The following is a 26,174-nucleotide window of genomic DNA, read 5'->3' as shown; positions in this document are numbered from 1 at the left end:
ATGATTACGGGAAGGACCAAAGGCAGGAGAAGGGAAGTAGCAGGATTTGGCTTTTTCTGGCATAATTTTTTAAAGCAGGTGAATGTTCTTCACCAGCAAGGAGCAGCATGTTCAGTCCAAGTCTGGGTATATGTGGGAAAGGTCATTGCAAAGGCCGAGTTTTGACAAAGCTTTGTGCAAATAAGGATTACGCAGAACGCAAACAAGAGTTTCCACTGAAAAAAATCAAACTTTCCGAACAGTCACAACGGCCTGGATCCTGGACTTAGAGCTGCAAAGATACCAACATGCAGGTGCTTCAGAAAAGCACTTGATTCCCTGACTTGGGGCTAAATAGAAGAGAATAAAGAACAGAAATAGAAAACCTCGCATTTTATAGACAAGAAGATGCAAATGCTCATAATTTGCTTGTATATAGAACGGCTTAGAGACTTCTGCAGTCTCCCACTTTGCAGCACTGATCAGATAATTTTCTTTCCTTTAGACTCCGCATTTTTACAAAGATTAAGACAGCCAGAAAACACCGTTCCATGTGGATGAGTCACAGGGAGGTCTCATCTCTGCACAGAATCTGCCACGAAAGGTCCCTCCACAGCCACGGAAGAAAAACTGAATTTACCTCTAAATACGCTCTGCATAGGTTTACACATAGCATGCGTATTTTGCCCACAAATAAAGCCGTACTTGAGAAAAATCCCCCCTTCAAAGGAGTTCACAGAAGTGGGAGCCTGTGGGATCATTTGAATGTGTAACACTTCAAAGCTCGTTTCTTCCCATGAGTCAATGAGCTTTTATAGTTGCAAAACCAGCATAATTTTACTAACACTACGCTAACACTAGTGAAATATTTAATTGGTAACCTCATCAATGCCACAATCACATTCTTCCCCTTTATCCAAGACACCGTTCCCACAGGCTTCGAGAAGAAATGGCTTTAAAGATGGTATGTTGTGTAGACAAGGTAGATCTTTTCTTATTACTTCATCGTAATATTCTGCCATACTGCAGTTGCTGAAAGCTAAGCAAACTCTGCAAGAAAAAAAATATTAATTATATATAACCATGTCATATACATAAAATAATTGATGGACTCCGAGAGCAGATAACTAGCAAACAAGAATATGGGCAGTTTTAGGGGGAATAAGCATTTTTTCTCTCTTTTTTTCATGTATAGGGATATGGGAGTCAGGACCAATGCACAAAGTGGGGGTGACCATTGGTGATGTAGGGGACGAAGAAGATTCACTAGGGGATGAAGAAGATTCACTCACCCTGGGGATGTTCTCATGATGCATCCTGTGTCGGCGCAGGTACAATTGCAGAATTGGCCATGAAATTTCTTGGCGTCGTCGTGGCTGAAGCCCAAGCTGTGGCCTATCCCATGGGCGAGCATCAACGTGTTGCCAGTGGTGTCGTGGCCAGGGAACTGCAGTCAGGGAGGAAAAACACAGGTCCATGTTGTCTCAAGTCAGTGCGTGTTGACGTGGAGAACTTCAGATGTAGACTTCATGGAATCACAGAACGGTTTGGGTTGAAGGACCTCCCCAGCTCCCCCAGTGCCCCCCCTGCCATGAGCAGGGACATCTGCACCAGCTCAGGTTGCTCAGAGCCCCGTCCAGCCTGGCCTGGGATGTCTCCAGGGATGGTTCAGCCACCACCTCTCTGGCCAACCTGGGCCAGGCTCTCACCACCCTCAGGGCAACAATTTCTCCCTCATGTCCAGCCTGAATCTCCCCTCTTTTAGTTTAAAACCCTTAACCCTCCTGATGTTTTGCTCAGTAATTGTGAAATTCGTGCTAGCTGGGGACTCGCACTGACAAACAGCCAATTAAGGAAACTAAAGAACCCCTAAAGAGTTGGTCTGGGGAAGCATTGGAGAATCATTCCTTTACCATCTCATCTTTAAAAAAACCAGCAAAAACAAGACCAGCATCAAATCCTTTTGACGCCCAGTTTAGGTGTTACCTGCCAGTCAGTAAAATCCCAAGCCCAGGACTATAGTAGATTTAACTGCCAAGGTTCACCGTGAATACAAAACATTTATTTTTCCTTTCAGGCAGCACAGACCCGCGAGGTCTCCGCTTACCGAGACGACACCCATGGAGTTCAGCTGGCACATGGACCTTTTCCAGGCGAATCCCCGTTCCTCGTCGTACTCACCACTGCAGGGGGAAATTCAACCATTAAAGAAATGCAGAACAGATTTGTCTCAAGAATGGGATGCATTGCCTGAATTACAGCTGGAAAATTATGGTTTTTGGGTAACAAGGAACTCCTTTCTGGAAGAAAAGCCCAATGTCGCCCATTTCTCCTGAAATATTTATTTGAAAAAACTACATAGTCAATAATTTTTGAGATATATTTTTACTATGCGGAAGGTTTCTTTCCCCCAAAATAAAGGAAAAAGGAACAGACGGACAAAACAGAAACAAGGCGCTAGGTCTTAAAAAGCAGATGAGTGAAACAAGTGGTTAAGCATAATGCAGTTTAATATTAACTCCCTCATCCTAGCAAAAAGGTTTAATTGACATAGTGAGCTGTAAACCATATAACAATGAATTATTATATCTAAAAAATGAGTGGCTTGTTTATAGAAAAATGAGTAAAAACTAAAAATGTGATTAAAATAATTCAGTTACAGACAACTATTAAAAAATGGAAATGAGCTGTACAGTGCATGTGTACATGTGTGGAAAAACACAAAAGAGGACAGTGAAAGGGAAAAGCAAATTCTTGTATCAATTTACATGACAAATATGTGCTGATTAGTACATGGACTGATTAAGCACTTACATTTTTTTTCCATGAGATACCACCAGGACAAAAGACTTATCAGCATATATATGTAAAAATTAGAAGAAGAAAGAGGTGAAAACGTTCTTGCTCCCTGCTTATCTCCCCATAGCTGGTACGTGAGTTGAGGTATTAAAACACAGGATTCTTACATCAATAACTGGATATGGTCGTAGTTAATACGACCGATGGCATCCTTGTAACACCACACGGTAAATCCCTGCAGTGTCTGGGCCAGGCTGCGAGCGGTCGCCACCTGGTCTGCCTTGGTCCACACCTCCACCGCGCTGATGACGACCTGCAGCTTCATGGGCTTGTAGACCTGGGAGAAATTCCAGTAAAACACTGGCCCAGGTTGGCCAGAGAGGTGGTGGATGAAGCATCCCTGGAGACATCCCAGGCCAGGCTGGACGGGGCTCTGAGCAACCTGAGCTGGTGCAGATGTCCCTGCTCATGGCAGGGGGGGCACTGGGGGAGCCGGGAAGGTCCCAGACCAAACTGTTCTGTGATTCTATGATTCTGTAAGAGAAAAACTCATGTCCTGTTTTGGAGGACTCAGAGCAAGGAGAGGGTGAAGAGAAAGGGAGGTCATAACCGTAGAATCACAGAATTATTTTGGCTGGAAAAGACCCTCAAGGTCATCGAGTCCAACCATTCCCCCACCCCTGGCACTGCCCCATGTCTTGAGAACCTCATCTCCATCTGTTCAACCCCTCCAGGGATGGTGACTCCAGCACTGCCCTGGGCAGCCTGTTCCAATGCCCCACAGCCCTTTGGGGAAGAAATTGTTCCCCAGCTCCAACCTCAGCCTCCCCTGGCGCAACTTGAGGCCGTTTCCTCTGATCCTGGTGCTTGTTCCTTGGGACCAGAGACCAACACCCTCCATGCTCCTCATACTACATAATGACATACCAGATAGTATTTAGTAACAATAACGCATATCTCAAATCAACAATTTTATAGGGATGATTTCACAATTATTTTTAAACTGACTTCACTCATATTTAAAGCAATTTTTTAACAGTTGAAGTGGGTTTTATAGTGTTGAGGAACACATGGGTTCCTGTAGAGTAGCTGCAGTCAAGCACAGATCATTCGTCTTCCCCGGCCAGCGGGTTGGACATCCATCCAATGGAGCAGAGTGGCCGTCATAATTACCACCTCATTAAAACTCACCGTGTTCAGGAGGTTGCTGATGGAAACGAACATATGTAGCATCTCGGTTTCATTGTAGTTCTTAACTTTGAACTGAAAAAGGAGAGAAGGGTTGCGTTACAACATTAAACACCAGGGACCACCTCAAATATTACACAACTGTGGCGTGGAGATGATTTCTGATGCTCACCAGCTCTTTGTTTGTGACCAGAGCCAACTCCAAGTATCTGGTGGGCACAGCCAGGCTCTGGGGACCAAGGACCTCCTGGAAGCGAACAAATCACACTGTGATTATTTAGGTACAATCAGGAGCTTTGAAGATTATGTCACATTGCAAAAAAACAAGGTGGTGTTACTCAAACTAATCCAGAATTTCCCTTAAGTACGAGAACACAGAGCAATTATGCACAAGAGAAGGATTAATGAGTGTAATCAGCGTGAGAGCAGAGAGATTGAGATGGAACAAAGTTGTAGGTGGGAATTTCTTGGTAGCAGGGGGATTATCGGGCATTGCTCATGTTAAATCAGCTCAGACTTCTGCACGTGCTCGGGCCATTTATTTTAATCATTAAACTTGGCACCACTAAAACTACGTCAAAGGGAGAACTGAGCAGGGTTCAACACGAGCTGCCTGCATCAAGCAGCTCAATGCTAGGAACCAGGAGGGTTAAGCAGATAATTGCAGATAAAAGCTGGTCCTGAAGCGAAATAGTTCAAGCCATGCGAAACCCACAAAAATAACTGATTTTTTCTTCGTTTTGCCCACCACACCTGCGTAATGCAGCAAATGGGAGCATGGTCACTGATAGACTCAGATGGTGAGAGGCACCGTGTTCTGTGTCTGACATCCAGCAGCCTCTAAAAATAAGGTTTTTGGTATTTTTTGCTTGTGCCCTTTGCACATTTACCTGTGCACGGGCAGCTCCATTGTTAAAATCTGCTCTAAGCGCGGTGTGCTCAGTTGTGGGTTGGGTAGAGCTCATTGACTTCAACATTTTGTGCACCCAGCACATCAATTGTTGGTAGCCATTGATTAATGGGTAATCTGGGGGGTTATTCTTCTCTGAGCATGGTATTGTGTGCACAGTGAGACTGTGAGGGCGTTCAGGATCTGCAGATTTGGTTAAATAACCAAGAGAAAAAGAGTCCGACACTACAAAAGCCTCTTGAGTAGTTCCCAGGAGTTTTGGCAGTAGAAGACAGGAGAATGAGCTTCCGTCTCTCAGAAAGTCAACTTTCTAAATATTTTGGCTGCTGCAGAAGTATGCATGGCTAAAAAAATGGTGTTACCTAAGCACGGGGACTCATCTCTCATCTCTGTTAAATAAATGCCACTTTATTATTATTATAAATTATCTTCTTTCCCTGGCAGGTTCTCAATAAATTCTATGAAATTGCAGCATTTTATAAAATTGTGTTTCCACCATGGCAGCCGATCAGTAATTCTTTCATCTAAATGCTTCGTATTATTATCTGGCGGCAGCATCTCCGAGTGTCACTCTTTATTTCTGTCACCGAATGCAATCGCAATACACTGGCACAGGCCAGGCTGTTGCCATAAATAATCCGCACTCGCAGGTACAAAAATAACCCTTAATCTTGGCTCATTCAAAAGCAGGAACAGCCACGACAAAAGTCCTCACAAGCTCCGGAAGCATTCACAAATCAAAGCAAATAAACTGCTTTTCTAACCAAGGCGTTTCTGAAAACGACCGCATCAGTAATATCCAATATCAAATGATGTCAGAACAAACTGATTTCCTTTGAAAACATGGAAACTGTTTCTGAACAGAAAAGAATGAGCAGATTTTTGCATTTTGACATTGCTAAAGCTTTTTTTTTTTTGGTGTGTAATTCAAGCAAAGTGGGGCAGTAGAGCTTAGGTTTGCTTACTATAAGGTGAATACTAACTAAAAACTGAGAGGGAGCAGTTATTGATCTTTATTGCCAAGATGTAAAGATCCATTAAATGAAGTCCCGAGGAAGTCAGATGCGGAGCAGAAGATGTTCAACGTTTATCTCAGCAGCCTGTGGATAGCACAGTGTGCTGGCAGATTTGTGGACGACTCCAACAGAGATGTACGGTGAACAGCGATGGGACTCGAAATTATTCTGCGGCTCAATGAGGGAAATAAAAAGCAAACAAATAGGGAACAGGAGTTGTGTCAGTAAGTGGTGGTGAGACCTTCCCCCTTACTCAGTGCTCACAAGACTTTTGCAAAAATGGCCTCAAGTTGCGCCAGGGGAGGTTGAGGTTGGATGTGGGGAACAATTTCTTCCCCAAAGGGCTGTGGGGCATTGGAACAGGCTGCCCAGGGCAGTGCTGGAGTCACCATCCCTGGAGGGGTTGGACAGACGGACATGAGGTTCTCAGGACATGGGGCAGTGCCAGGGCTGGGGGAACGGTTGGACTCGATGATCTTGAGGGTCTTTTCCAACCAAAATGATTCTATGATTCTCTATAACACAAAGTCAGTAATGACTGAAATAATTGCTTCTATATCTTCTGATCACAGCTTATGTAGACATGTTATTTAACCCTCTTTAAAAAAATTTAAACATTCCAGATTTATTTATTGAAACCATCAGCTGCTTTTACCTCCTGTTTGCATGCACAGCTGATGGATGTGTCAACTCCCCTTTTTATTGCCATCTTAAAAATATAATGTTTGCTACTTCCACTTTCACTTCAACCACCATTTTTAAGACCTGATTTTTTATTTATTTTTTTTTTAGAGCTTGTGAGATGAATTTGCAAGCGGGAAGAGATCTCAAGAGAGAATCCAACCCAGGGCAGGGTGATCTGCACCTGACAACGTGCCACCAAACACTCCTCCAGAAACAAAGTGGGGTCTTAATTTTGCAGTGTGACACTTAGGCACGGTTCTAGGTGTAGTTTCCATACCATGTGAAGGTGCTTTGCTCATGGTTGCTACACAGAAAATTTACTTCCGGACCTGCAGATGTTTTATAGTGTGAAACTCCTGTCATAAATGCAACAAGGATTTTCCCTATGGTCAGATCATTCCAGCCTTTAACATACACTACATATACACACGAGTCTGCAACATCGACATGAGTAAATGGGGTGTCCTTACGTCAGCAAAGACGATTTTACGACTCCCATTGGCAAATTCTCCGTCTTCGGGCGGATGTGCCTTGTGTTCTTCGGCCACATGGCACAACCTGCTTGAGCCGTTTTCCAACGCCCTTCGGTAAATGAGGTGTTGAAACGTCAAGGAATTCTCCACGGGCTCGATTTCATACCACAGATCTCCAATTTGCAACACGCCACTGCGAATTTTCAAACAGAGGAGTCAGTAAGAGACGAGAACTAAATGGCTTCTTAAATTATTTAGTAAATAAAGAAGCAAAGTGCATGATGTTCGTCATAGCATGGCTGGAGATGCAGGGCAGCCCTGTGCAACTCCAGGAGACACCTCTGGGGTTCAGGGATATTTGGATCAGGGATATTTTATGTGTTTTTTTTGTTTGGTTGGTTGGATTTTTTTGACAGGGAAGATAAGGTAAGATTTAGCTCTTTCCTACCACTGTTCCCATGGGCAGGGATCCATCGAGAAGATACAAGGAGCTCACCTAAAAGATCTTCTATGGAAAGAAAAAATGTCATGGCCAAGGTTTAGGATGCATCAGACAGCCTTGAAAAAGCGGTCATGCAGCTTTGGGAAAAAGAAGCTACAGATGAATTCCATGTATTAAATGAAAATGAGAAGGCAATAAAAGCTCCGTGCTACAGCCCTTGGAGGAACATCCATAATTAAGATCTGATTATCCCCATGCAGACACCGCAGCTACATTGGCTGCATCTGCTAGCAAGTTTGCATCCTAAAAATATTTGCCTAATTCAGAGACCTTTTGGAGTGCTTTGTTTGAGAAAGAAGGTGCAGGTGGTTCTACCCAACCTCAAATCTCATGCATGGTCATCTAAGAGAGGCTCAATGGATCTTAGTTTTGCTGGAGTGTGAGTTATTTAGTCCTAAAATGTTCATTATTACTGGTTTGTGTGTCAAAATAGGAAAACACGAGCATTTCTGCTGGATGCTGTAAATCGTGGATGGCTGCATGGAAGGCCGGATAACTTCCTTCCATCAAAGCCAGTGAAAATAATCTGAAATAAAATTAAGCATTTTGAAAGTTAGGACTATTTATTAAAAAAAAAAAAGTAGCTCAGATACGCTTTCTGTCTCATATTCAGACCTTGCACTATCAGAAATAAATATAGCCCAGCTGTGGAGTGCTCCTGAAGAGGAAAGTCGAGAAGTTCTTGTCTAGTTTACTGTCTTTTAAAGTAAACCTTGGAGCTGTCTTAACATGTCGAACCTGCTGCCTGCTTAGAGGCTGCCAGAAGAATATAAAGCATATTGTTTGGCTAAAAATTCCATTTTCCTGTTCATATCTGCCTTCAAAATCTATAGTGGAGATGCTGTAAATCTGTAATGCTAAAAAAAAAATCTCAGCTGCGTTTGAAGATTTGAATTTTAATAGTGAGATGCAGCAGAAAGCATTGCACACAGAATCTAGGTTACATGCTTTAAAAATAAAAAAAATAAATCCCCATCGCAGTTAATTTGATATTGAAATCCTGGGAAGATCCCTACCTGATCCCAAAGCATGTGCTGAGGGAGGCGACGGATCTCGGGGAACCTTCCACGAACCCCTCGTAGTAGCAGTCGTCCTGCAAGGGGCAAACGTGGCTTCAGGTCAAAAAAATACCCTGCGTCAGTAAATGGACACAGAAAACCTCCCAAAATCTGCCCTTCAGCACTTTGGAAGGGGTATTTCATGTGCAAAAAAACCCACCAAAAACCAGGAGCCTGAGTGCTCATAATTGGATAATAATTAATTTTTGGGGGGGTATTTTGTGATTTCTCGATTTTTCTTGTGATGGAGTAAAATTATTTTAAAACCTTTAAAAGTTTGAAAGGGAAATCTAGTGTGCTGGTGAATGTGAAATTGTTTTTCCAGTTTTTGTTAGTCCCCACACAGTTTCCTTCCTTTTTTTTTTTTTTTAAACAAATGATGCAAAAATAATGGATTTTTTAAACACAGAAAGCCATCCTTGGCAGTGTTGGGTTAACTTGATGATCTTAAAGGTCTTTTCCAATCAAAATGATTCTATGATCCCTCGCTTAGATCCACCGGTATATTCGAATGAGGACGAGTGTTATTTGGTTCTGCCCGTTGGCGCATCTTTGAGAGACATCTAAATTTACCTGAATATAGGGAAACTCAGTTATCAACCTTCCCTCCGGACTGTATGTGAAAACGGGGATGTCCTTGGCTATCAAATTTCTGAAAAGCAAAGCAGAAATCCCCAATGTGGGGCCATTAATTCCCCGTTACGTCCCCGTGCTAAAATTAACAGAGGAAGGAGAGCTGGGGAAGAGCCTCACTTTGCCCTCGTCAGATGGACGATGTGGTGGTTTCCTTCTGCCGTTATTAAATAGGACGCGTCCACCTGGAATGGCCGAGGCGCTGAGTAATCTCAGAAATTAATGCAACGCTATTTACAGGCTGATTTTGGCTGGGAAGCTGGAGCCGTCTCCTCGCCCCGCTCGCCCTTTCCGACCCACCCGCGACCCGCTGCAAAGACCATGGTACAGACCGGTGGTCAAAAAAGCATTTCCTAAAAAGCAAATGACCTTAGAGAAGGTCCGCTCCTTTGTCTCCAGCCGCCTGGGCACTGTGACTTCGGAGTATACGATTCTCAATGATTCGGTAAAACCTGAAAGAGATTCTACATTTAGGGAAAAAGGGCACTAGTCATTTCAGACAATGAAGGATTTCCCTCCCCTGCAGTGCAGAAGGAGGATTGTAAGTGGAAATTTGAAAAATTCGGCCCATTTATGTTTTGCGAGTCCATCTGTCTTCAATGAGAGGTGTAAAGGAGGTGGATGAGCAGCTCTCTGCTGTTAGTGATGGCTCCTAATGAAGCTGAGGATACAAGAAGCTCTGGAGAACATTTTTTAACAAGGGGAAAAATGAGATAACTTGTGTAATTACAAGATGCCGAGGCCAACATGCATCCCCCTGACCGTGTCCGTCCATGCTTGTTCCCATCTTGCATCCTGCCAGCCTGCATCCCCCACCCATATCCCTGCCTTTGCATCCCCCATCTTCATCCCTGCTCTTGCATCCTCCATCTTCATCCTCCACCCCTGTGCCCCAGGCTGTGTCACCCACCCTGTCTTAGAATCATAGAATCATTTTGGTTGGAAAAGACCCTCAAGCTCATGGAGTCCAACCGTTCCCCAGCCCTGGCACTGCCCCATGTCCTGAGAACCTCATGTCCGTCTGTCCAACTCCTCCAGGGATGGTGACTCCAGCACTGCCCTGGGCAGCCTGTTCCAATGCCCCACAGCCCTTTGGGGAAGAAATTGTTCCCCAGATCCAGCCTCAACCTCCCCTGCCGCAACTTGGGGCCGTTTCCTCTCATCCCGGCGCTTGTTCCTGGGGAGCAGAGCCCGACCCCCCCTGGCTCCAAGCTCCTTTCAGGCAGGTCAGAGATCAGAAGGTCTCCCCTCAGCTCCTGTTCTCCAGCTGAACCCCCAGCTCCCTCAGCCGCTCCCATCACACTTGTGCTCCAGCCCCTTCCCCAGCTCCGTTCCCTTCTCTCAACTCGCTCCAGCACCTCAACGCCTTTCTTGGCCTTAGGGGCCCAAAACTGACGCCAGGAGTTGAGGTTTGGCCTCCCCAGTGCAAGAGGGATCTTCCCCAAGCTGAGGTCCCCAAACCCCCGTCCCCCAGCTCATGTTCCCACCCTGCACCCCCCCGTCCCACATCCCCCCCCGTGTTGTTGCCCATGTCCCTCCACATGTCCCCATGTGCATGTCCCCCAGCCCGTGTCCTCCATCCCCCACTCCCCATCCCACCTCCCTCCACCCACATCCCCCCCATGTCCCTCCACCCCATCTTTTGGGGTTTCCCAGCCCTTCTCCATCCCCCATCCCTGTCCCTCACCTGGACAGAGCAGCAGGATCAGTGCTGTGACCCACACACCCCTTGGGGGTGGGCAGTGCCCTGTCCCCATCCCTGTGTCCCTCCAGGCCAGGCCAGCCCTGTGGGGACACTCCATCAGCGTGACCTCCACCACAACTTCAGCCCACCCTGGGGGTTGTCACCTTATTTCCATCCCCACCGCCTCATCCCATTTCCCCAGCAGTGGCCAGGCCCCGCTCCCCATCTCCCTTGGTCCCTTGTTGGGGTCCCCAAGTGCCACCAGACCCTCCAGCTGCACCCAGTTCCCAGCTCTGCCCTCACCCAGCTCCACTCCTGCAGCACCAACTGGCACTGGGGGCCATCATGTCCTGTCCCCACCTGGGCCCGTCCTGCCCCCACCCCAACCCCTCACCTTCATGCCACCCAGCCCTGTCCTGCCACTTTCCAACGGCCACCTGGGGTCCATCTGTCACCTCCCACCAACCCAACGTCCTTCTACCGGCCATCCCTCCCCTCTGTTCCTTTCCCCTTCCCTCCATTTCCCTCCCTCCTCCAACTGCCACCTATCCCCACCCCACCCCATCCCACCCCATCCCACCCCATCCCATCCCACCCCACCCCATCCCATCCCACCCCGCCCCACCCCATCCCACCCCACCCCATCCCATCCCACCCCATCCCATCCCACCCCACCCCACCCCATCCCACCCCACCCCACCCCACCCCACCCCATCCCACCCCATCCCACCCCACCCCATCCCATCCCACCCCACCCCATCCCATCCCACCCCATCCCACCCCATCCCACCCCATCCCACCCCACCCCATCCCATCCCACCCCACCCCATCCCATCCCACCCCATCCCACCCCATGCACCCCACCCCACCCCATCCCACCCCATGCACCCCACCCCACCCCATCCCACCCCATCCCACCCCATCCCATCCCATCCCACCCCACCCCATCCCATCCCATCCCATCCCACCCCATCCCACCCCACCCCACCCCATCCCACCCCATCCCATCCCATCCCACCCCATCCCATCCCATCCCATCCCATCCCTGTTCCCCATACCTCCTCCAGCTGCCACCTGGGCCTGTTCTGCCACCTCCCACCACCCCAGTCCCACTTCCAATTGCCACCATCCCTCCTCGTCCTGCCACTCGTTTTGTCCCCTCCTGTCCCCTCCCCTCCTGGCCCTCCCTGTCCCACCTCAACCTCTGTCCTCCTGCTGGCATCCAGCACCTCGTGCCCCTGGGCCTCTGCTTTTCCAACCAGCACATAACTGAATTCCAGGAATCAGAAGCCGTTAATGCTGAAACCGTTGTTCTTCCCATCAGAGCGTTTACACAGAAAACGCTGCATCGCACGCTTTTGCTGTTTCTCCTTCCCCCCAGGGGCACGGTGCTGGGTGAGGGGGTCATGGCCAAGCTCAGCCCATCTCCTGCCCATGGTATGAGGGTCTTCTCCTGAACGTGCCACCCAGGAATCGTGTGGCTTCTCCTGGAATGGAGGCTCCCAGATACGGGAGTCGTCTGTCATTCCTTGGGCAAAGGCCTTAAAGAAATGCTGTTGAGGGCACGGGTGTGAAGCAGAGGCAAAGTACTGAAATGTAGAGGGAAGACTAATAAATAAAGGGAGACATCAGCCTTTGGGAGCCCTTCAGTGATCCCCAGCAGAGGAGACAAAGTGCAATGAATCACAGGATGGTTTGTGTTGAAGGGCCCTTCCCAGCTCCCCCAGTGCCCCCCTGCCATGAGCAGGGACATCTGCACCAGCTCAGGTTGCTCAGAGCCCCGTCCAGCCTGGCCTGGGATGTCTCCAGGGATGGTTCAGCCACCACCTCTCTGGGAACCTGGGACAGGCTCTCACCACCCTCAGGGGAAAACATTTCTTCTTCATGTCTGGCCTGAATCTCTCCTCCTTTAGTTTAAAACCATCACCCCTTGTCCTATGGCAACAGGCCCTGCTCATCCCCATCTTTCTTCTCGGCCCCTTTTCAGTCCGGAAAGGCCGCACTAAGGTCTCCCCGGAGCTTCTCTTCTCCAGCTGAACAGCCCAGCTCTCTCAGCCTGTCCTCCCAGCAGAGCTGTTCCAGCCTCGGGTCATTTCTGGGGCTCCTCTGGCCCCTCTCCAGCAGCTCCATGTGTGTCCTGTGCTGAGGACCCAGAGCTGGCCCAGCACTGCAGGGGGGTCTCCCCAGAGCGGAGCAGAGGGGCAGAATCCCCTCCCTCCACCTGCTGCTCACGCTGCTGGGGATGCAGCCCAGGACACGGGTGGATTTCTGGGCTACAAGCGCACGTTGCCGGCTCATGGCCAATCTTTCACCCCCAGCACCCCCATGTCCTTCTCCTGGGGGCTGCTCTCCATCCCTCCATCCCCAGCCTGGATTGATACCAGGCGTTGACCCAACCCAGGTGCAGGATGTTGCACTTGGCCTTGCGAACCTCATGAGGTTCACATGGGCCCCATTCTCAAGCTTGTCCAGGTCCCTTTGGATGGATCCCATCCCTCAGGTGTGTCACCTGCACCACTCAGCTTGGGGTCATCTGCAAACTTGACGTTTGCTGCTCCTCTTCTCCATCCCTCCTGCTGCCTGGGCTCACAGGGGACGATGCTGGTGGAGCCCTGGCTGTCCCACCCCAGTGCCCACAGGGGCTGGAGAGGGCTGGGAGGAGGACAAGAGGCAGGAGACATCATGGGCTACTGGTAAGGATGGAAAAACTGGGTGCACAGTCTCAGTTAGTTGAATCCTTCTTGCATGTGAACATCCATAGATTGCCATTCTAACAAGAAGCAGATTGGTGCATGAGATGTGGACAATTCTCCTGCGCTGCAGGAGGAGCCAGAGCCACAGTTACCCTTTTGTTCAACCCATACTCAGCAAATACGATGGTTTTCATGCCAAGGGCTTTAGTACTTTCCCTACATGTTGTCTTAAATTCACCTTCATCCTCCTTCCTTAGCAATGAAGTTGATAAATGTTGGCGAGTAAAATTTACATATAAGCTGAGCAGCTACTCCTAAAACTGTAAATAAGAATATGCTCTATCAAAGACAGTGTCCTTGCAATTCCACCTCTCCAGCCTATGGCCAAAGGCAATATTGCATTTTAATTGATAAAGCATATTAGAAAATCAAACTAGCATGAATGAATGTGTCAAGCAGAGGAATGACACCATGGACACATTTTAAATACATGCGAGCAGAAAGTACTACGGGGGCTTAGCAAATTCATAGAACTATAGAATACTTTGGGTTGAGGGCACCTTCCCAGCTCCGCCAGTGCCCCCCCTGCCATGAGCAGGGACATCTGCACCAGCTCAGGTTGCTCAGAGCCCCGTCCAGCCTGGCCTGGGATGTCTCCAGGGATGGTTCAGCCACCACCTCTCTGGCCAACCTGGGCCAGGCTCTCACCACCCTCAGGGCAACAATTTCTTCCTCATGTCCGGCCTGAATCTCCCTCCTTTAGTTTAAAACCATCACCCCTTGTCCTATCACAACAGCTCCTGCTCAAAAGTCTGTCCCCATCTTTCTTCTCGGCCCCTTTTCAGTCTGGAAAGGCCGCACTAAGGTCTCCGCGGAGCTTCTCTTCTCCAGCTGAACACCCCAGCTCTCTCAGCCTGTCCTCCCAGCAGAGCTGTTCCAGCCTCGGGTCATTGCTGGGGCTCCTCTGGCCCCTCTGCAGCAGCTCCATGTGTGTCCTGTGCTGAGGACCCCATAGCAAGTGTCTCCCCCAGAAGCTACAGAATCACAGACCCACAGGCTGGCTGAGGCTGGAAGGCACCACTGGAGCTCATCTGGTCCAAGCTCCTGGTCAAGCCACTTGAGCTGAGCTCTGCACACCCCAAGGGAAGGGGGAAGTAGAAACAGATGTGCAGTGTCTCACCATGAAGAAAATCTTCCAGTACTTGCTATTAGAAAAGATTGGGTTTGGGGAGGTCAGTGCAAGGATCCTGTTTGGCTTTACACATCTATAACTCTGCAACTGCCTGAAAGGAGCTTGGAGCCAGGGGGGGTCGGGCTCTGCTCCCCAGGAACAAGCGCCAGGACCAGAGGAAACGGCCTCAAGTTGCGCCAGGGGAGGTTGAGGTTGGATGTGGGGAACAATTTCTTCCCCAAAGGGCTGTGGGGCATTGGAACAGGCTGCCCAGGGCAGTGCTGGAGTCACCATCCCTGGAGGGGTTGGACAGACGGACATGAGGTTCTCAGGACATGGGGCAGTGCCAGGTTGGGGGAACGGTTGGACTTGATGAGCTTGAGGGTCTTTTCCAACCAAAATGATTCTATGATTCTATGACCACTGGCAGACTCTGAAGGACACTGGGCTCCTGGCAGCAGTTGCGGCTGTGCAGATTTCTGAGGAAGAAATGGTGAAGAAAACCAATAAAGAGGGAAGCTGTGGTAAAGCAGTGACTTCCCAGCTGTTCCCTGGGCTACCCAGGGTTTGGGCCAGAAGGCTCTTCTTCTGTGTACAAAAAAACCCCTTTCTCCACCTCCCTTGACTATTTCAGACTCTCTCAGTGTGATAAATACACAGCAAATGTCATGTCGCTCTCCGGGAGTGAAGGGATGCCGTCAAAAGCAGAAAAATCTGTGCAAAAAGCAGTGGGGAAAAAACCAGTTATCTGCGTCACCAAGTGCTTCGCTGTTGGTGCAAATGATGAAGAATGGTGCTAAAGCACCAAGAAAATGTTGAGTTCATTCTCCAGTTTCTGGGACTTCTGCCCAGTGGAGAAGTGATGTGACTGGGGGGTCTGCCTGCAGTGACACCCACTTCTTAACCTGCAGTTTTATTTTTATCATATTAAAAATAAAATTAAACATGTATTGCTCTACTGCAGATGTTGTGACATTTCTGACCCAGATTTCCCTGCCTCTTAAATCTATAAACAGCTCCGGAAACCTCATGGCCTCGTATTTCCCTGCTGTGATGCTGCAGCAAGATCCCTTGTGAGCTGACCAGAACTGATCTGCTTTAAGGAGAGAAGAAGTGTCCAGCATGGTCACCTTGGAGACCATAAACATTTCCAGGTGCAGACCAACCCACATGGAGAAACACACGACACAAGACCTTATTGCGGCGTTTCCGTACTTAAAAGAGTCCAAGAAGAAAGATGGGGACAGACTTTTGAGCAGGGCCTGTTGCCATAGGACAAGGAGTGATGATTTTAAGCTAAAGGAGGGAGATTCAGGTTGGACATGAGGAAGAAATTGTTGCCCTGAGGGTGGTGAGAGCCTGGCCCAGGTTCCCAGAGAGGTGGTGGATGAAGCATCCCTGGAGACATCCCAGGCCAGGCTGGACGGGGCTCTGAGCAACCTGAGCTGGTGCAGATGTCCCTGCTCATGGCAGGGGGGCACTGGGGGAGCTGGGAAGGGCCCTCCAACCCAAACTATTCTGTGATTCTATGATTCTATGTCTCGTTAGCGATGGAAGAGCTCAGCTGGAGGTCTTGGCCCTGATGGATGGAGAAGAGGGGACGTCAGCTGGGGGTAACAGGGTGTCACTTGCAACACCCAAGGGTTTCTTTGGAGGCTTTTGAGTGACCCCAGTGAACACTGTGCTTTTCTGGAGGACAAGGAGGTGGGTGGGGGTCCCTTGGGTACCTTCTCCATGGAACACTGCAGTGGGTGAAATAAGATTTCTCTTCACGCCCTGTAAAAACCGACAAACCACACCAGAAAAGAATGAAAGCAAATGTACTTTGAAGATCTTGTGTTCAATGGTGGACATAAAGGAACCATGGAAAAGGAATATCTGCTCTGACAAGAACTTTATGTAGAATTCTGATTGCAAAATACATTACATAAGCTCACATCATTTCAAGCTCTTATTGTAACGACACTTGAAACAATCTGGCCTTTGCTTCGCATCCATGTGTACATAATTTGCACGACATATAAGCTCATGACCCACTTGGGAAGGGCATCTCAGGCATGAAGGAGCAGCAGCAAGTCAAGGGGGAGACCAGCAGATGAATGTGGGTACCGATAAGCATCTTGGGGTGCATAAATTATTATACGGACGCAAAACGCGCCATCTTTTGGTTTGATTTTCTGGATTTCTTTCCTTTTGAAAAGAGAATAAAAAAATCAAATCATTGTTTTCCTGCAAGATTTCTGTTGAGAAAGGAGAACAGTCTGAGATGTGGAGGGGCTGGAAAAGTGGGGCTGACATCCCCAAAGGAGAGGTGGAGAGCAGCGGAGTAATTTAAGGACAATAATGAGCATTAGGTGAGAAAATTAGCCATTTGGATGTCTGGCTGATGTACAAATTGTGTATGGGAAGGATTTGGGGGTTCATATTTGTAACCAGACGGCATCTCATGGCTCAGAAATACCCAGATGTACTGGAAAACTGGCGCTCAGTGTCTGCAGATTCTTCTGCTCGCTGTAATTCTTATTTATTTTGCTGTTTCTTATGAAACTGAGATGAAGTTTTGGAGCAGAAAATGCATTATGTGAATACAATGTCTTGTAAAAAGGCAGCTGCATGACCCTCTGGATATTAGTATAATGCTATTGCAGCAGATAACAAATAATATTAGCTGGAAATGGTTCCTAGCTGTTAGGCGAAATTATTATATTGTCAAATGTGATGAATGAGGGAAGAGGAGAAGGCTTTAGCATCCTATCTGGGTAGTTATTTGCTGTAATGTTATTCTGGATGTCTGCTGCAAGCTTCTCTACCCTGCCTGCTCTAATCTTGCCCTTGAATGCAGATGTGATGTGCCAGCCAGAGGTCTTTGCTTCTCCCTTGAGCCACCAACAGCATGAGGCTTTGCCTGGATAAAAAGTCCAGTTTCTCAAAGCAAACAAACAGCTCACAACGTAGAATTTTCCCAAAATCTATTTGAAAACTCTATATAATATTTTTGGGTGGATTTCCTTTATTTAGATAGTCGTGGTGTCAATGAGGTGCTGCATTAGGAGTCTTTCCTTCGTTGCAGGCTCTGCTCCTTCTCAGGAGGTCCTAGAACAGTCCCCTCCTTCTCAAGACTGAGTCCCAGCAATATTACAATGTGCAAGGTGGGACAGAAGTCCAAGTAATGGCTTTATATTAATAATTTCCACAGGCAAAGGCACTTGTGCTGGAGCAGTGGCCTCCTGAGTGCAGCTCCTGGAGATGGCTCCTGTGAAGGACACAGAGGCTGGGCGAGATTTATTCCCTTACAATAGAACAAATTTCTAAGAAGTAACAAGTGGTGTTAATTTTTTTGATTTTGTTTTTCACCCCAGTTTGCCCATGGATGCTGGAAGGGGAGGAGCAGTGCTGCTGATGGGTCTCAGCATCTTGCCCTGGTGGCTATGGTGGCTGATTTCCCACTGCAGATGGTGGTTACAAGACATCACCCAAGACCACCATGGGATTTTTATGGCAGCTGGTAACATCCTACGTGCTGGAGCTGGTGAAAACCCAAAAAGCATCCTTTCTCCATGGTTTAATTTTAAAAGGAGGTTGGAGCCAGGAAGGGTCGGGCTCTGCTCCCCAGGAACAAGCGCCAGGACCAGAGGAAACGGCCTCAAGTTGCGCCAGGGGAGGTTGAGGTTGGATGTGGGGAACAATTTCTTCCCCAAAGGGCTGTGGGGCATTGGAACAGGCTGCCCAGGGCAGTGCTGGAGTCACCATCCCTGGAGGGGTTGGACAGACGGACATGAGGTTCTCAGGGACATGGGGCAGTGCCAGGGTGGGGGAATGGTTGGACTCGATGATCTTGAGGGTCTTTTCCAACCAAAATGATTCTATGATTCCATGATGTCCTCATAGATCATGCTCCCTCTTCCTCTAGACTGTGATGAATTTTGAAACCCTTTCTAGTGCACCATCCAGGGCTCTGGGAGGAGTTTCTGCACTGTGGATGAAAAAGGGGTGCAAGCCCTGATGGGTTGGGGGATACCCCTGTGTGCAAAGCACCTTCACGATTCCAGGCTCTGCATCATGCTTGGGATGCCGGCTGCTTCCCATCCTCGGGGCGCTTGGAAAAAAATCCGTGCAATCAAAATAGTAGTTCAAATTCATATATTTAGGCCTTTTTAACTCGGGAACACTTGTCTCTGCAAAATGTCCTGTTGGAGAAGCAAAACAATCTGATATGTATATCAGGAGGGGAATGCTGGAAGCATTAGGTAGTGATAACTTCTGTTTGATGATGGTGCAGCCAATAAAGGATTATTATATCGAGTCTTTATGATTATTCCCCAAGAAGAATGTTAAAACGTAAAGAGGGTTGGGAGAAAAATCACAGCAATGGTTAAAAGTTTGGAAAAATCTGTGTTACAGTGAGAGCCTCTAGGCTCTTGTCTCATAAGGAAGAGTTTGATCATCTCGTACAGGAATTTACATGGGCAACGGGGATCTGGTGTCAGAAAAAAAAAATGAAACAATCTTATGGCTAGTAATGAGTAACATCAAAGTGGAAATAAGCTTTAAGTTTTTAACAGTGAGAGTAGTAAAAAAAGAACATTTAACTGTTCATTATGAATGGCTCGTTGCTGCTATGTGCCTTGTTAGGTGGAGACTTCAGCTGAAAACTCTCCTCCAGTCCAACTAGAAGTGATGGAGCTTCATGCTGCAAGGAGATGTCAGCTCTCCTGGATGCTAAGGCAACAGTCTGCACAAGTTGGGACCAAGGAAAAATATTTTAAATGATCCATGGAGCCACACGGTCTAATTCTGGAAGTGTCCAAAGGTCATTAGAGATGTCCTGGTCCCACAAAAGCTCTTCCGGCACCTCAACTTGGTGTTCTTGTTAGTGTGTATGCAAGATCCCTGGTGGCAACCTCTTTGTTGACATGTGTGCAGCTCTCCTCTCTTGTGACCAGGGGATCAGCGCTGAGTTTTCCTGTGCTTACAAACACAAAGGCATCTTTTGGTCCCTGTCTGGATCCCATGGGGCCTCCTTGTTCGGAGCAAGAGGCTGTGCCGGAGTGTAGTGGACACTTTTAGGCAACCAAGACAATGCTGTGTCAGTGCCTTCAGGGACTCTTAGAAGCCTGCAAGTCCTGCTCACACACTCATCATAGAGAAGACAGAATCATTTTGGTTGGAAAAGCCCCTCAAGCTCATGGAGTCCAACCGTTCCCCCAGCCCTGGCACTGCCCCATATCCTGAGAACCTCATGTCCGTCTGTCCAACCCCTCCAGGGATGGTGACTCCAGCACTGCCCTGGGCAGCCTGTTCCAATGCCCCACAGCCCTTTGGGGAAGAAATTGTTCCCCAGATCCAATCTCTGCATGTTAGGGACTCGACGTAGTGGGAAAAGTTAGATGTTTCAAGAACTTTTTACTGACAACATCTTCCACCAAAATCAACAGCTGAGATGATCACTTCCTTAACTCTCTTTCAATTAATTCCCGATTTACATGTACAGTTTTGACGGTGGACAGTGCAGGAGAGTGGCCATGTCACCTCTTTGCCCAGCTGGCAGAGTCTTCTCTCCAACCCCATTGGCTGGAGATCTTTTGCTCAGAGGCAGCCAAGAGCTTTGAGGGTTGATCACAGGAGGGTTAATATGTAAAATGGAAACAGAGACTAGTTGTACATGGGCTGTCAAGATAATCGGTTGAATCTGAGTTGATTCAGTGTCTCAAGTTAAACATGTCAGTGCAAGGATGAGTGAGGAGAGAGCCCAAGCCTTCCCTCATCTCTGTTGCAGTCCCCAACACCTCAACACCTTTAACGAGCTTTTAAAGGCTCCTTTAAACAGACGCTGTAGGAAAGACACATATTTCAGTATGTTAATCGTAGAAAAAAATCAGACGTGTCTCAAAAGGTCTGAGATGCTCATTTGCACTGGACTATCCACCTGCTCTAGAGGAAAAAAAAATGAATTAAATAAGTTCCAGATAAGCATACGCACTTTCTGAGGCTTGATAGCATCTCTGTCTAAAATTTGAGGTTCATGGTGTTTTATTGGCTGTTGCATTCCTAGCGTGGGAACTTGTAAATCCGGTTGTTGGATATCAGAGATGGTTGATGGCACTGTATTGCACATAGGCACCGTTTTATCCAGCTCTATGAGCTGCATTTTTAATTTGTCTTTAACTTTTCCTGCAGTTCTGCAGTCCTGTAAAGTGATTTTGTGGCTTTCTCACCCAGGAGTAACAGTCCAGGGTCACCTCTGTCATTTGTAGGGAAAATAACTGCTACCACCCCCAAAACTCTTAAACGCATGAATTAAAATAGTGCATTCTCCACGGTGCAAGTGGCGGAGAAAGTGTAAAGAAATGTGGTGCTGCTCTAGATCAGCTTTATTTAGTGCATTTCCAGCTTTATTTAGTGCATGTGTGATTTAGTCACTGAAGAAAATAAACTAGAAAAGTATAAATATTACATCAAGTCTACTAAAAACTTTACAGAAATAGGCTGAAATACCTTAACATAGGATAAACCACAGTTCAGGGGAAGCAAGCAGAACTCCAAAGACGATGATGTCTTAATTAACCAGAGGGCTGAAATAACGAACAGCACAAGGCTTCTGCAGTACTGTAAATTTTACCCAAATAAATTAATTTTTTTAGGAAGGGGAAAGATTTTCAGAAAAATAGACTTTTTAACTGCAGATTTTACTTCCTTGTTCCGTAAAGTGTAAATGATGGGGTTTAGCAAGGGAGTTAAAATTGAGAAGACAACGTTGCTCATGACATGGACATCAGCGGGGATGTCCGCTCTGTAGGACACGTATGCCACAGCGATGGAGGAGTAGTAAGTGCCCACCACAAGCAGATGGGAAGTACACGTAGAAAAAGCTTTCGTGCGACCTTCTTTGGAGTCGATCTTTAGCACAGAGAGGATGATGTGGACGTATGAGAGAGTGACAAGCAACAGAGGGAGGACTGACACTGTCATAGCGATGGAGAACCCCAAGAAGGTCTGGAAATTGGCACTGAAGTCCAAGCACGCAGCTTGTACCACTGCCAGGTGGTCACAAAAGCAGTGGTGAACCATGGTGGTGTCCCTGTAAGTTAGCTGAGAGGTCTGCGTGATGACGGGCACGGGTATGAGCAGTGCAATGATCCAGGCACTTGCTGCCAGCTGGATGTTCAGTCTTCTTGTCATCTTGGCCGGGTAACGGAGGGGGTTGCAGATGGCTTCGTAGCGGTCATAAGCCATGACCACCAGGAGAAGCGCCTCGGTTACCGTCAACCCATGAAAACTGTACATCTGCAGGAAACAGCCCCAAAATGAGATGGTTTTAGCGTCGACCAGGAACATTGCCAGCATTTTGGGGATGGTGGTGGTTGTAAACAGCACATCTAACACAGACAGGTTAATCAGGAAAAAGTACATGGGTTTGTGGAGCGTATGGTCGACCACAACCACGGTGATGATGACGGCATTACCAACCAGGATCAGCAGGTAGAACAGCAAGAACACAATGAAGAAGAGGGTGTGGAAATCCTGGAGGGCTGGAAACCCCACCAAGAAGAAGACTTTAGTGGAAGCGTTGCTGTTGCAGCTTTCCATGGTGGGGCTGGCCAAAACACCTGCAAGGATGAAGAAGGAAAGAGGCCTATGCTCAGGAAGATATTTCTCTAAAGAGCTTTGCAGAGATTCTGCAAGGAAAACACATGTTGGATGAAATCTTGCAGAGTCAAGCGCACTGCACGACACAGCTCAGCCCCTCTGGTCTCTAATTCGCAATTGAGGTGATTTGGATTCTCTGCTCTCAGGCACATGGTTTGAATTTTGGGGTTGTCCTGTGCAGGGACAGCAGTTGAACTTGATGATCCTTGTGGGTACCTTCCAACTGAGGACATTCTATGATTTTATGTTGACGATGTGGATCATGTCTATAGATGGCACGCTCTTGAGTTTTGAACACGAAGGGCGAGGATTCATCTCACCAAGCTTTGGGTGCTCTTCATGCAGAGCCCCCCATGTCCACTGGTCCTCCTGTGTCCTTTTTGTGGTCCGTGGGGGAAAGGGACATTTTGGGGGATGCAGTACCGAGGAGGAGATGCATCATGTTATGAAAATGCCTGTTTATCTTCTCTAAGGGAATTCAGGGCATTAGCTCAGGAACAGGCAATCATCCACCTCTCTTTTTCTAGGTTATCATGATCTTTGCTACCCAAAGTCATTCTCATCACCATTTTTCACGCCCAGGTTACCTCTGGTTGGCTACTCGTAGCTCACTGCATTTCACACCGTCACTGCATCACACGGTTGATTTCTGCTGCCGCTGCTGAAATTCAGATGAAAACGTAGAATTTCTTTAGACTTCCAGGTCATTGCATGGTACATAAAAGCAAAGGAGTTTTCGCAGTGATTTTTTTTGGCTGATGTAGGTCAGCATCACATCTTTTACTGTAATAAGAAATATTTTAGAGACTTGTAAAGTTCAAAGACACTGTTAGGAATAAATATCCATCAGTGACTTCAGCTCAGATGGAGGGGGACACGATGTGTGACAGCTTACAGCCCTTACGTATCTATGTTTTACATAATGTAGCTCTACAACTGCATTATTCATATAAACTTGTGATACTTTCTGGATTTCTCCAGGAAGGGTAAGAAAGAGCATACCATACTTTTCAATTTCTTTTACATTTTGAGTTTTTAATATTCCTGAGATTCTTTCCTCTCAATGGAAATATTTCCTTTGTTGCTCATGAAGATTGAATGTGTATTGGAAAGGACTATTGTGCCCAAGCCCAATGGAATATTCTTGTTTGCTGTGACAAAATAAAGCAGCATTTTGGAAACTTCCAGCATCTTCTGTTCAATGCACAAAACAGCTGCTGCACTTTCATGGACACAAATTCCTTTGGAATTGATCTATTTTTTCTAAAATAGGGTAAATCAAAACTAAGATAATGTTCAGAAGAAAAAAAAACCAAACAACCTTGTTTTAATCAGGCTTATGCTAAAAAAAGAAGGAGAAATGAAGCTTAATTAAATTTTGATCATTTTCTTGGTTTCCTTATCCCAATTTAAGATAGAGGAAATAAAGCTATCATGGAAATGTTTTGTGCTTGGCCACAAGTAGTTGAGAGTAATGGCTGGTCTCATGCAATTTCCTAACATTATTAAATCTCTAGTAATTTTCAGATCGTTTTACCTTTCACCCAGAAAGTCATCTCCATAGCCATATAGGAGAGATCCATTTAATATTACAAATTAATAGATTTTCTGCCACACCAAAATTTAAATACAATTGATATTTTGTTTACTCTCTACCTCTCATCTAATCTACCCTTCTCCATTTGTCTTTCTTGTTATTATTTTTTCCAACATGGTAAGCTTTGAGGATGTAATTTGTATAAACAAAGCTGCGCTATTAAAAAACCAAGATAATTTATTGTATTGAATTAGAATTGCCAGCGTGTAATGTCCTTAAAATTAGCATTGATTTGAAGTTGTTTTCAGACATGCTAGATCAAATCCACATTCTTTGGAGCCTGTTGACATGTATTACAATCATATTTTTCCATCCTGGACCACAGGAGGACAAAGTAAATCCAAATGAAACACTTAATTAGTCTGAAAAATATTATCGTATTAGCAGGATAGTATCAACAATAACTCACTTGCACTTTGAAGTTATAACAAAGTCTTCCCCTTCCTTATTGTTATCCTTAGTGGGAAGTGTGAAACTCCTGCAATATATCAACGGGCAAAGCCACTGCTGATATCAAACATATTTGAACACGTTGTCCTGCTCCCCACCCAGAGATGCTCCCCAGAGATGGTCTTGGTGTTGTTTTCTTGCCTTGAGCCGAGAGACCCGCACGTTATTTTCCCTCTAGAGCATCTCAACAGTTTTGAATCCCCGTGTTGCACGTCGCAGTTGACAGCAGATGGAGATCATACGACAGATTTGCACAGTCAAGAGCAGCAAAGGAAGAGTTTTCACCACCTAGATCTTGTCCTGTGATGGTTATGGGCTGTTGTGTTGAGGCCGGTGGAGAAACACTGGAGGAAGACCAGTCTTTTCTTCCCAGATCTGGAGGAGTTTACCATGGTTCAAGTGGCAAGCGATAGGATGAGAGGAAACGGCTTCAGGTTGTGCTAGGGGAGGTTTAGATTGGATCTTGGGAACAATTTCTCCATCTCTGTTCTCCAGGATTTTCAGGTCAAGTCTAGCACACAGCTCAGCTGGTGCAGGAGTGGGCAACAGCAAAGACAACCTGCATGGGACTGGTCTGGGAAGCATCTCTGGCTGCTCAGGAGTTTCATAGAATCATAGAATAATTTTGGTCGGAAAAGACCCTCAAGATCCTCGAGTCCAACCGTTCCCCCACCCCTGGCACTGCCCCATGTTCCTGAGAACCTAATCTCCGTCTGTCCAACCCCTCCAGGGATGGTGACTCCAGCACTGCCCTGGGCAGCCTGTTCCAATGCCCCACAGCCCTTTGGGGAAGAAATTGTTCCCCACATCCAACCTCAACCTCCCCTGGCACAACTTGAGGCCGTTTCCTCCGGTCCTGTCGCTCATTCCTTGGGACCAGAGACCAACACCCTCTGTGCTACAACCTTGGGTTTCCTTGAGTGCCTTCCTTGCAGGTTGGCCTCCAGTTCTTAATTCCACCTCAGACAAGAGCACAGGACTGCTCCATGCACCGTGTATGTCTAGGTATGTTGACCAACATACCATCCCTTTACATGGACCACCAGGTGACTACTTCAGCCATCTCTGCGCCACTTCTGTGAGCAGCATATCTCCTTGCCGTCTCCATCCCTGAGACGATCACCTCTAAACCTCACAGCTACTTCTTTTGGAGGCTTTGTCAAGTGTGACTGAGGCCAAGGGGAAAAATTACAGCCCTTGGGAGCTCTGTGGCCTGGGTACTCCAGGCACATGGCATGAGAAGACATTGCCACCCGGCTCTATAGTCAATGGAGGGAGATGTTCCCTTTGACACGCAATTCTAGTCACTAAACTAAACTCCTTCTCTAAATGTCCTTCCAGATCAATGTCCTCTTGCTACAGATTCCTACATAAATATTTTCACTGTCGCTTCACCATCTTAAGTGAAAGCGATCAGATGGCAATTAGTAAGGGCTAAATCCTGTCCTGTGTGAAGAGGTTCTGATGCACTCAGGCTTCTGTGGTGCAGGATGTGTCCTTGGACACCACACAGAAAAATATAGCCTTGGTTAAAATATTAGAAATTAGTGAATAACGCACCCACATGCATCTAAGGAGCGTCCAGATACATAACAAAAACACAAACCAGTCTCATTTCCATTCCTCAAATCCAATTATTCCTCCAAATTGCAGTCATGTCTTTAACAAATGAAAGAGCTGGAGAGCTCTG

At 47.0% G+C, this 26,174-nt stretch overlaps 2 protein-coding genes across 2 annotated transcripts in view; both read right to left on the bottom strand.

Moving 5' to 3' along the window:
- Window positions 1–12,334, bottom strand: part of LOC135984507 (disintegrin and metalloproteinase domain-containing protein 20-like) — a 28,506-nt gene extending 16,172 nt beyond the window's left edge. The window contains exons 1-13 of the mRNA XM_065626852.1: window positions 12,156–12,334; window positions 10,930–11,027; window positions 9,612–9,694; window positions 9,363–9,427; window positions 9,183–9,261; window positions 8,568–8,644; window positions 7,047–7,242; window positions 4,139–4,213; window positions 3,970–4,041; window positions 2,946–3,115; window positions 2,087–2,162; window positions 1,272–1,426; window positions 861–1,029 (exon numbers count right to left, since the gene is read on the bottom strand). Of these exons, the coding sequence (XP_065482924.1) occupies window positions 861–1,029; window positions 1,272–1,426; window positions 2,087–2,162; window positions 2,946–3,115; window positions 3,970–4,041; window positions 4,139–4,213; window positions 7,047–7,242; window positions 8,568–8,644; window positions 9,183–9,261; window positions 9,363–9,427; window positions 9,612–9,694; window positions 10,930–11,027; window positions 12,156–12,334 (1,494 nt within the window). The remainder of the gene's footprint in view (window positions 1–860; window positions 1,030–1,271; window positions 1,427–2,086; window positions 2,163–2,945; window positions 3,116–3,969; window positions 4,042–4,138; window positions 4,214–7,046; window positions 7,243–8,567; window positions 8,645–9,182; window positions 9,262–9,362; window positions 9,428–9,611; window positions 9,695–10,929; window positions 11,028–12,155) is intronic.
- A 9,071-nt stretch (window positions 12,335–21,405) lies between these two features.
- LOC135995056 (olfactory receptor 2AT4) lies at window positions 21,406–22,377 on the bottom strand. Its single transcript, XM_065646068.1, has one exon. The coding sequence runs from the start codon at window positions 22,375–22,377 to the stop codon at window positions 21,406–21,408; it is 972 nt and encodes a 323-aa protein (XP_065502140.1).
- Window positions 22,378–26,174: the final 3,797 nt, after the last annotated feature.

The sequence above is a fragment of the Caloenas nicobarica genome, chromosome 1, assembly GCF_036013445.1.
Source record: "Caloenas nicobarica isolate bCalNic1 chromosome 1, bCalNic1.hap1, whole genome shotgun sequence".
Classification (NCBI taxonomy): domain Eukaryota; kingdom Metazoa; phylum Chordata; class Aves; order Columbiformes; family Columbidae; genus Caloenas; species Caloenas nicobarica.
This window is presented reverse-complemented; position numbering and strand designations above follow the sequence as displayed.

Coding starts and splice junctions, on each gene's coding strand:
- LOC135995056 (XM_065646068.1), bottom strand. CDS start 22,377: ATGGAAAGCTGCAACAGCAACGCTTCCACTAAAGTCTTCTTCTTGGTG.